The sequence below is a fragment of the Otolemur garnettii genome, unplaced genomic scaffold (assembly GCF_000181295.1).
Source record: "Otolemur garnettii isolate 467f Iridium unplaced genomic scaffold, OtoGar3 scaffold00018, whole genome shotgun sequence".
Classification (NCBI taxonomy): Eukaryota; Metazoa; Chordata; class Mammalia; order Primates; family Galagidae; genus Otolemur; species Otolemur garnettii.
In genome coordinates, this window is record NW_003852413.1 from 25,557,234 (window position 1) to 25,568,319 (window position 11,086).

At 47.0% G+C, this 11,086-nt stretch overlaps 1 protein-coding gene across 1 annotated transcript in view; it reads right to left on the reverse strand.

Moving 5' to 3' along the window:
* The window catches only part of SOCS7 (suppressor of cytokine signaling 7), a 46,085-nt gene extending 39,475 nt beyond the window's left edge, over nt 1-6,610 (reverse strand). The window contains exon 1 of the mRNA XM_023511239.1: nt 5,806-6,610. Within this exon, the coding sequence (XP_023367007.1) occupies nt 5,806-6,581 (776 nt within the window). The 5' untranslated portion in view covers nt 6,582-6,610. The remainder of the gene's footprint in view (nt 1-5,805) is intronic.
* Nucleotides 6,611-11,086: the final 4,476 nt, after the last annotated feature.

An 11,086-nucleotide genomic window follows, 5' to 3' on the forward strand; every position in this document is an offset into this window, starting at 1 on the left:
TTTTTTTTTGAGACAGAGTTTCACTCTGTCACCCTGGGTAGAGTGCAGTAGCATCATAGCTCACAACAACCTCAAACTCTAAGGCTTGAGCAATCCTCTTGCCTCAGTCTCCCAAGTAGCTGGGACTACAGGCATGAGCCACCACACCTGGCAGTTTTTCTATTTTTAGTAGAGACGGGTCTTGCTCTTGCTCAGACTGGTCTTCAACTCCTGAACTTAAGCAATCCTCCTGCCTGAGCCTCCCAGAGAGCTAGGATTACAGGTATGAACCACCAGGACAGGCCTATGCATTTTTGTTTTTACAAAGACATCTGGGCTTCTCATAATACATTTCAAACAAAATTCTGAAACCATACCAGGAAGGCCTTATTCAACAAGAGTTGAAACACTGGTGTTTCCTTCTTCACCTATCTTCATACTCCCTCTGCAACCTCTTCCATGCTGGGACTTGAGAAGTCTGATGATGATGCACTGTGTGAACACTCCACCCAGAATATACTAGAGAGGTGGCAGCATGAAAACAAGATACAACCACACACAATCCCTCTGCTTGTAAAAGATGCTATGACTGTCCGCAGCTCGGTTCCAACAACAAGAGGGCTGGAATGGCAAGTTAATTCCACTGGACATGAACTTAAGACTGCCAAAGAGCTTCCAAGCTGATTTTTATTTGATAACTTACAGGTACAACATTAAACTCAGCAAGTAGAAACCTAAAGCGCTGGCCTTTCAAAAGGTTCACACCTCAGCCATTTGGCCATTTGCCTCTTTTGAAAGGAAACTGCATTACTCTGCCATCTGCCCATGCTGGGGACGAGCCTCTTTGGTGCCAAGCCCTGAAGAACGGCAGGACCCAAATGCACACATCTTGCGGAGGCCTTCTCACTTCGGCTCATCTTCTTCCCCGCCCCCAGCATTTTGAAAAAGAAAAATCATAGTTTCTAGGATCTAGAAAAAGAAAAACATCTGAATTCAGGCAAAGCCACTTGAGAGCAGCAGGATAATTTTTCCTGGCAAGTATGGGAGCCTCATGGCTGGAAATTTGGAAAGATAAAAGGTCTAAGGGCTGAAAGGCTACTAAAATCCGTGTGTTTTCTTCTATCTTCAGGAAGACGCCACCTAACTAAAAATCCAAAGCAGTTTCTTTCTCAAGGACCCTGAGAGCATTCTAATGGCAGTCATTCATGAAAAGATCAATTTAGATGACTATAAAAACACAAAGCAAGAGAATAATCAATAGAGAATTAAGGATGATAGTTACCTGGGAGAGAAGTAAGGAATAAAATTAGGAAGCAACACTTAGGTCTTCAAAGGTACTGATAACATTCTATTTGATAAGTTTAGTGATGGGCATCTAAGTACGTATTATTCAAATTCATGCACTGTATATATCCCTTTTGTATATATGAACCATTTGAAATTATAAGACCCCATTCTAAACTGTTGTGCTGTTTTTCTGGAGAGCAATATGAATGATATGGCTCCAGATAACATTTTAAATTAACCCTTCAATACTACATGCCCATGTTATTTATTCCTCCCAGATCACATTGATAAGTATTAAGGTGCAGTTGTCACTTGGAGGGGTAGAATGGGATGGGACAAGATTTGGAGGGCTGTGACAGAATAGGACAGGGGCAGAAGGCCTTAGGCAAGGTCTTCTCCAAGACTAGCCAGCAGTCCTTTGTGTCAGCTCTGCCACTGCCTATGCTGTAGGTAACAAAAAGACAGAATGCCTCTATCCATTTCCTCTTTGCAAATTATTAATTGTATTGCAACATATTTATGGGATAAAAGGAGTTAAATGCATTAGACTAGACAGAATGACAACACATAGATGTAACCACTGGCCAGTTTTCAAATTCCTTGAAACACAAAATATAAACAATGAAATAGTGATGACCTCCTTTTCTTGCCCATAAATCTCCTCTACTGATGCCCTAAGATTTTACATGTCATTTTCTAAAAGTAACTTCCAAATTGTAATGTCCAAATACCAGGTTTTACAGCTCCAATATACCTCTGCCCCTGCTAAAGCACACAGTGCCAAGTCAGCCAGCCTGTGCCATTTCCAACATGTCATAAGCCAGTGTCTGTTCGTGTGCTACAGGCACAAAAACCATGTGTTCATTTTTAGTTCCAATACACAGACATCTGTGCAGCAAGGTCAGATCCAAAACTCCTTCATGAACCAACTAAAGAACCTACAGAGGGAACTTCCAGGGAAAAGCCAAGAGGCAGAGACCAACATCTAAAACCTTCAGAATGATGTTGTTAGGGAGAATGCTAAAGAGTGAAAGGCACCAGACTCAAATGGACAGAGATTTTTAAAGCCAGGGAGCTCATTCTAAAAGAGAGGCACCTACCACAAACACTGTGGAAAAAAGATCAACAGAGTGGGGACTCCCACACTCAAACATAAAATCAGGAAACTCACCACACCATAAAATCATTTTGCTCTCAGCATGTCATGCTATGACTCAAAAAGACCCCTTTAAGCTCAGTGCCTGTGGCTCAAGCGGCTAAGGCGCCAGCCACATAGACCTGAGCTGGCGGGTTCAAATCCAGCCCGGGCCTGCCAAACAACGACGGCTGCAACCAAAAAATAGCTGGGCATTGTGGCGGGCACCTTTAGTCCCAGCTACCTGGGAGGCAGAGGCAGGAGAATCAACTGAGCCCAGGAGTTGGGAGGTTGCTGTGAGCTATGATGCCACTGCACTCTACCCGGGGCAACAGCTTGAGGGTCTGTCTCAAAAAAAGAAAGAAAGAAAAAAGGTCCCTTTAGACCTTAAGACCAAAGGAAACCATGAAAAAGGTTTCTCATGTCTGCCAGGTCTGTCTGTAAGAGCAGGGCCCGAAAAAACTGATGTTAAAGCAGCCTGCATCTTTTTCCAGAATTCTACCTTTTTTCTCAAATAATTCTCCACCTCACTATACTATGAAGACTCCCACACAACAGTTAACACGGTAAAAACAAATCTTGAAAAGTGAACAAGGGACTCATCTCCAACCAAGTGTGTATTACACAATTATTAAAAATAGTAAGATCAAATGCTATTTCTCACCAAATCAAAAAGAAGACAATCAAGTCAACATATAAGAACCAGACAAAGGAACTCCACTGGTTTTCCTGAAATAGCAATTCTATATTGCACCAAGGCCCACAGGCATCAAGCCCAGCTCTTTGAATTCCAACATATGTACATTACAAGGCCTAGCCCAGAACAGAGCCCTAGTTCCTCAAAACAGAAACCTGGTTAGTTGGTGAGCCCACTTCTTACTTCACTTAGAGTTTTCTAAGCTAATTCATATTACACTAAGACACAGTCTATCCAGGCAGGTCCACTTAGCAAACTCAAAAACATCTGAAAGGTAGATCTGCTTAGTGTTAAAACATGGAACTGTTAACCCTTACAAAATGATTGTAGGGAGGCAGATATTGAGAAAAGGAAAGAGAATTATGCCCAGAGGTTACTATAAAACCCCCAAATTATACAGCAAAGAAAGCAGAAGCCCATAATTATCTCCAACCAATAAAGGAGGAAGACATATGCCCTTTGGCAAAAGATTGAAATTTCTCACCACTTCCAGGTCCTACCAATCAAAACAAGAGAACAAGATAAAAATCCAAACTCATCCTTCCTCCCAACATCACAGACTTACTTAGGAGGTGCAGATCCACAGAAATCACAACTACCCTGGCCAGACTCACCAAGTTTCTCACAGCTGTGACGCTGCCAGCAAGACTGGCACATAGTAAGCTGTGGAAAAGCTAAGAAGCAGCACCAAATCCTAAGCATAAAAAATTTACCAGTTCCATCTTACGACTTCTCCTCTAAAAAAGCACAAAAATATTCCATCTAGATTTCTCTTGTCGACAATCTATTCCTATTAGGACAGGAACAACACAGTCATCACTCTCCCATTTTACAGATGGGGAAAAAAGGGAACCATGAAGACAACAAATTTGGCCTCCATCTCACAGCTGATGTTGGAGTTCTAAAAGGAATCTAGACTTTTACATTCTCTGTACAATATGCTGCCTCCAACCAGTAGTCAACCAAATGTTTATACATAAATACCTAGCTCTTCTCCAATTCATCAGAAAAAGTCCTTGGACCAAAAAATGTAATTCTCCAGTGCCCTGAACTAAGCTTCTTTGCAGAGCTATAGTCCAATTTGCTCTGCAGCAGAAATCTGTATTGTGCTTAGTGTGAGGGTTGGTGACGAGCAGCCAATGACCATTAAATTCTGCTTCCAAAGGCAAAAAACCGTATAATGTTATATACCTTTTCCTCTTCCTAATCTATGAGACGTAGCAGCTAATTTCACGCCACACCTCATATTTGGTGTCTCTGGAATTTTAGACTAAGTCCTGGTCAATATGGAACAAAGGCAAGACAAACCACAAGAAAATTAGCAATCTATCCTACTATGTCACTGCCCACAGCTTCAATCCCATTCCTTACCCCACACCCCCACCCCATCTGATGAAAATTTCATCTGTACTGGTAAGTGGAGCATTGAATACAGAGCCCACCACAAAAAAAAGCTGTTTTAGCAGCCACATGTTTTTTAAGAACTGAGCTCTCAGCATGAATTCATTGGGAGGGAAATGCAGAAACATTGGCCTATCTGAAGGCACAACACACTAACATCTTTAGGGAGTGTGGATTTGGACTGATCCCCAAGATAAGTCCATGGCACAGCTGTTCACAAAGGGCAAAAAAGTAAAAAAAAAAAAAAACTTTCCTCTTGGAATACTCAAGTTCCCTTGAAAAGGCCATGTATGAGTGGTTTCCAGACCAGGATCAATTGGAGAGCTTCTTAAAAATTCAAACTCTTAGGTCCCAGACATACCCATCTTTTCAAAAAGCTTCCCAAGTGATCAATTTATACTTATTCTTTAGCCTTGGCTTGTGTCTCCCAGTATGTCTTAAGAATCCATCACATAAACCACATCAAAACCAATTCCAATCTTTCTAAGAACCTATTCAGAAGCACAAACCACAATGGCAGTTACCACAAGGGAAGTCTCATTTCATTGACATAAAAGTTGACAGGATTCTAAATCAACATTACAGATCTAACATTGGATGTCAAAGATCAGTCCACCCTTCAGAAATGCAGGAAAAAACTCAATGTCTATATTTGGGATTTTCATCAACTAGAGTAGAACTCCTATACCAATATCTATACCTCACTGATACTTAGAATCCTCAAGTGGGCTTGAGAGAGAGCAAACATATTTTCTGTTCTCACAGTGGTCAGTACACAGGTTTGAGATATCAACAACCAAGAAAATACTTAAGACTTTGAATAGAGATGCCCAATTGAATGCTGGCCTACAACTACAATCGAAGATCCCCAAGTCATTTGTACATGTGTGTGTGTGTGTGGGAGGGTGCTAGTATACAGATTAATAAAATGGGCCAGATGCAACACAGCTTTCTGCCCCAAAGGCCAAATATTTCCAGCAACCTTATTGCCAGGGATAACGACAAACAGATACCTCTAAAAACCCTGCTAGGGTGGGATGGGGGGATGGTTTGAAATCATTTTTGGACAAGAGATGTTAACCAGCTGAGAAGTGTCATGGAGCGTGAACTCTTTTTTAAAAGAGTGAAAGCTGTTTCCACAATTAGCTGTGACCCAAAGCAAGATGTCACCACCTTTGGTCCCAAATGTCTGCCTCCTCATGAAGATCATATCTTAAGAACTGTCAGGATCCTGTCAGCAGGAGAAAAATGGGGAAACGAAACAAGAAAAGGAAGTTTGTCAACCAGCACCCCCAGCCGGTCTCACCTCCCCGCGTCTAGCTCCCGGCCCGCAGAGCCTCCCATGTCTGTCAGGCTCGCAGCTGAAGCAGCCAGCTCTCCAGAAGGCCTCTTGCTGGTCCCATTCCCACCGCCGGAGCCACCGTTGCAGCTCTTCGTGCGAAAGAGACGACTGAGGCGGATTTTAAAGGATCCCTTCCGAAAAGGGCCTGCGAGTGGCCGGAGGGGCCCCGGAGGTGGTGGCGGCGGGAGAGGTTGCTGCTGCTGCTCCCCTCTACTCAGGCGCCCCGGAGGGGCCAAGTCCTGCAGCGGGAAGGGCACTGGGGGTATTTCAGGGCCTGGGGGCTGCAGGAGAAGTCGGCCGCCTCCTCCTCCTCCACGGCCCGGGCTGCTGAGCTCCTCTTCCGAGCAGCTGTTAGTCTCCAGGCTCTCGGCCTCCGATTCCAGCCCCTCCAGGACCAGCAGCGCGTCGCTTGTTTCCGTGGGGTCCTCCCCGGCCTGCGGGGTGGCAGCAGGCGGCTGAGGCTGGGGAGGGGGCGGCTGCGGGGGGCACGGGCACGGGCAGCAACCCCCACCGACCGTCTTGACCCCTGGCCCCGCCGGTTGCCCAAGCCCTAGAGCCGCCAACTGCGCCTCTAGTCCAGCCGCGGGGCCCCAGGTCCGCTCGAGTGCCAACCCGGGCGGCAGGGCCTTGGGGTCCAGGGCACAGCGGTGCCGAGGACACAGCAGTTCCGAGGGTCCCGACTCTGGGGCCGCCTCCGCGTCCTCCTCCTCAGGCGGCCGACCCACGTTGCGGAACACCATCAGCTGAGGCGGCCGGGAGCCCCGCGGGCCGGACCGCGAGAGGAAGGGTGGCGGCGGGGGGCCATGGCCCGGGGACGGCGGCGGCAGGCCTGGCTCGGGGGCCGCCTCTCCGTAGCCGAGGAGGCGGCTCAAGACGCGGTACGAAGCGGCCGCTGCCGCCGCCTCGCCATCCCGGAGCTCGGCCCCCTGCATCGGGGAGAGGGAGGGAGGGCGGGCGGCTGGGAGCCGGGCTGGGGTGGGGACTAGGCCGGGCCCCGCCGGAGCCCCGCCCGCCGCGGCCCCCGGAGCGACAGCGCTAACGGCCGCCGCGGCCTCTGCCTCATAGAGGGGGGCGGGGGGCGCGCGGAGCCCAGCGCAAGCCCAAGCCGCGCGCCGCTGCCGCCGCCGCCGCCGCGGAGTACCGCCCTACTACGTCACTTCCGGGAAACCTTCGCCACGCCCCTTCCCCAAGGCGAGCTCGCGCTGGCCTTCTTGGCACCTGACGCTACGTGCGCCCGGGGCTGCTTATTGGTTGTGATCTGGTTCTCAGCTGGCTTTATTCTGCTTCCCCGGCCCTTGCCTTTCATTTCCTGGGTACCCATGTCTAGGAGGTACCTGTTGGGAATGTGAAGCGGCATTGAGAACAGTAGTCGGGTCCTGAGAGAGAGCCTCTGGCCTTGCCGCTTGACTTGTGTGACCTTGGCAGTCATTTCACCACTTACTAATCTGTATCTCCCTCCTGGGATCCAGTGAATGTTATGGAATGACTACATGATTAATTTGTTCTAGATCCATTGGTGTACTGATAAATGGCTCTGGTGTGGAAAGGGAGTGTATGTGTACATAGATACATAAATTTATCATTGGATTTACTAATATAAAGGATGTGGGCTCAGCGCCCGTAGCAAAGTGGTTACAGAGCCAGGGTGGCGGGTTCGAACCAGCCAGCCAAAGCCAGCCAAACAACAATAACAACTGCAACAAAAAATAGCCGGGTGCTGTGGTGGGCGCCTGTAGTCACAGCTACTTGGAAGGCTGAAGCAAGAGAATCGCTTAAGCCCAAGAGTTGGAGTTTGGAGGTTGTGAGCTGTGACAGCACAGTTCTCTACTGAGGGCAACAAAGTGAGACTTTGTATCAAAAAAAAAAAAAAAAAAAAAAAAAAAAGAGGGTGGTACCTGTGGCTCAAAAGGGTAGGGCGCTGGCCCCATCTGCCGGAGGTGGCGGGTTCAAACCCAGCCCTGGCCAAAAACTGCACCGGGAAAACAAAAATAAAGCTTCCTTATTAAAAAAAAAAAATGTGTAGTGCACAATTTACAAATAATATACAACATCAAATTCCACATAACTGATTCTCACAGAATGCTGTCATGGATTTTTGCCAAATTCATACAGGGGTAGCCAAACTGGTTGCAATTGACCACGGAGTGTAATTGCGACATAAATGTTGCTAGATAATTTCCTCTATGTGAATGTTAGAGGAAAGTGGAAAAAAAAAAAAGACAAACTGGGCGGCGTCTGTGGTTCAGTGGGCAGGGCGCCAAGCCCCATATACTGAGGATGATGGGTTCAAACCCAGCCCCACCGAACTGCAACAACAAAAAATAACCAGGCATTGTGGCAGGCGCCTGTAGTCCCAGTTACTTGAGAGGCTGAGGCAAGAGAATCGCCTAAGCCCAGGAGTTGAAGGTTGCTGTGAGCTGTGACGCCATACACTTTACCAAGGGTGACAAAGTGAGTCTTTGTCTCTATTTAAAAAAATAAAGATAAGAAAAGGACAAAACTTAATGGGATTGTTAATAATGGGAGTGGCTTCATTGTTGAATCAGAAAACAGTTTCAAATACTGAAAGGGTAGTTCCTCAATTTTTGTGCTATTCCTAAGGCTTCAGACATAACACATTAAGTTTATTTATTTATTTTTTTTAGAGACAGAGTCTCACTTTCTTGCCCTTGGTAGAGTGCTATGGCATCACAGCACACAGCAGCCTCCAACTCCTGGGCTTAAGCGATTCTCTTGCCTCAGCCTCCAAAGCAGCTGGGACTACAGACACCCACTACAACGCCGGGCTATTTTTTTGTTGCAGTTTGGCCGGGGCCGGGTTTGAACCCCCCACCCTTCGGTATATGGGGCCAGCGCCCTACTTTCTAAGCCACAGACGCCGCCCAACACATTAAGTTTAAATCGGAATTAACACTTTCTCCCTCGCTTGCTTAAGTCTAGATAATCAACAAAACAATAAATTAAGCCCTGATATATAGCACTTGTTTGGTTCCATAGTATAAAAGCATATTCCCACCATGGCTGATTTCAATCTATCAGCTTCACTTGCTAGCCACACAGATTGGAAGAGATGAGCTGTAACATACCATTAGATGAGTTTGGAGCCTGTGGCTCAAACGGCAAAGGCGCCAGCCACATACACCTGAGCTGGCAGGTTCAAATCCAACCTGGCCCTGCCAAACAACAATAACGGCTGCAACCAAAAAATAGCCAGGCATTGTGGCGGGAGCCTGTAATCCCAGCTACTTAGGAGGTGGAGGCAGGAGACTTGCTTGAGCCTAGGAGTTGGAGGTAGCTGTGAGCTATGATGCCACAGCACTCTACCCAGGGGGACAGCTTGAGGCTCTGTCTCAAAAAAAAAATACCATTAGATAGTATAATAGTTCAATCATGCAGACACAAGACATAAATAATCCCATGAGCATAGGTAAAATTATTAGGAAGCGATGAGCTTTAATCATCTATTACCTTTGTTTTTAATATAATTTCTTTATTTATCTTTTCTTTTTTAGAGACAGAGTCTCACTTTATTGCCCTTGGTAGAGTGCTGTGGAGTCACAGCTCATAGCAACCTCCAACTCTTGGGGTTAGGCAATTCTCCTGCCTCAGCCTCCCAAGTAGCTAGGACCACTACACCTGCCACAACGCCCGGCTATTTTTTGGTTGCAGCCGTCATTGTTGTTTGGCGGCCCGGGCTGGATTCAAACCCGCCACCTTAGGTGTACGTGGCTGGTGCCTTAGCCACTTGAGCCACAAGCGCCGAGCCAGGGGGCCGAGTTTGAACCCGCCACCCTCGGTATATGGGCCGGCTCCCTACTCACTAAGCCACAGGTGCTGCCCCTATTTTTAATATAATTTAAATTTATGGGTGGTGCCTGTGGCTCAGTGAGTAGGGTGTCAGCCCCATATACCAAGGATGGAGAGTTCAAACCTGGCCCCGGCCAAACTGTAAACAAAAAATAGCCGGGCGTTGTGGGCGCCTGTAGTCCCAGCTACTGGGAAGGCTGAGGCCAGAGAATCACCTAAGCCCAAGAGCTGGAGGTTGCTGTGAGCTGTGATCCCATGGCACTTTACCAAGGGCACAAAGTGAGATTCTGTCTCTAGCAAAAAAAAAAAAATATTATTAATTTAAATTTATATAACTTAATTTTTAATAGTGACTGTTCAACAACTGGCTAGCAAAATTTATGGAATGTTAACAATTAACTTTTTTTTTTCTTGAGATAAGTCTCACTTTGTCTCCCTCGGTAGAGTGCTGTGGTGCCACAACTCACAGCACCCTCAAACTCTTGGGCTTAAGGGATTCTCTTGTATCAGCCTCCCAAGTAGCTGGGACTACAGGCTCCCACTACAATGCTGGGCTAACAATTAACTTTCACTTTCATAAGTGGGCATGAGCCAGCTCCATAGCACCACAAGACCTCAGTTTTCTTATCTGTAAAACAGGGATAAGGGTTGCAGCTTTACTTACTTACATTCATGTTGTAAAGAGCAAATAAGATCAACTTTGTGTGGAGGAGGTGGAGTGGGAGGCAGGAAGACGAGTTAGGAACATTGCAGTAGTCCCTGTGGGAGATATTGAGAAACACGGTGGATAAGGAGGTAAGATCAGCCAGTAGAATTTAGCAACCTCAGTACCTGAGTGTATATTGAGGGGTAAGAGGAGGACGGAGGGTTGAATCCTTCAGCCAGAGGGATTTTATTTTATTTTATTTTTTATTATTATTATTTTTTTTTAGAGACAGAGTCTTACTTTGTTGCCCTTGGTAAAGTACTGTGGCATCACAGCTTACAGCAACCTCCAGCTCTTGGGTGTAGGTGGTTCTCTTGCCTCAGCCTCCCAAGTAGCTGGAACTACAGGCACCTGCCACAATGCCTGGCTCTTTTTTGTTGTTGTTGCAGTTTGGCTGGTGCCGAGTTTGAACCCGCCACCCTTGGTATATGGGGCCAGCACCCTACTCACTGAGCCACAGGCACCACCCAGCCAGAGGGATCTTTTTTTTTTGGCTGGGGCTGGGTTTGAACCTGCCACCTCCGGTATATGGGGCCAGCACCCTACTCCTTTGAGCCATAGGCACTGCCCAGAGGGATCTTTTTAAAATGAAAATTTGGGCTCGGCGCCTGTGGCTCAAGCGGCTAGGGTGCCAGCCACATACACCTAGGGTGGCGGGTTCGAATCCCCAGCCCGGCCCGCCAAACAACAATGGTGGCTGCAACCAAAAAATGGCCAGGCGTTGTGGCGGGC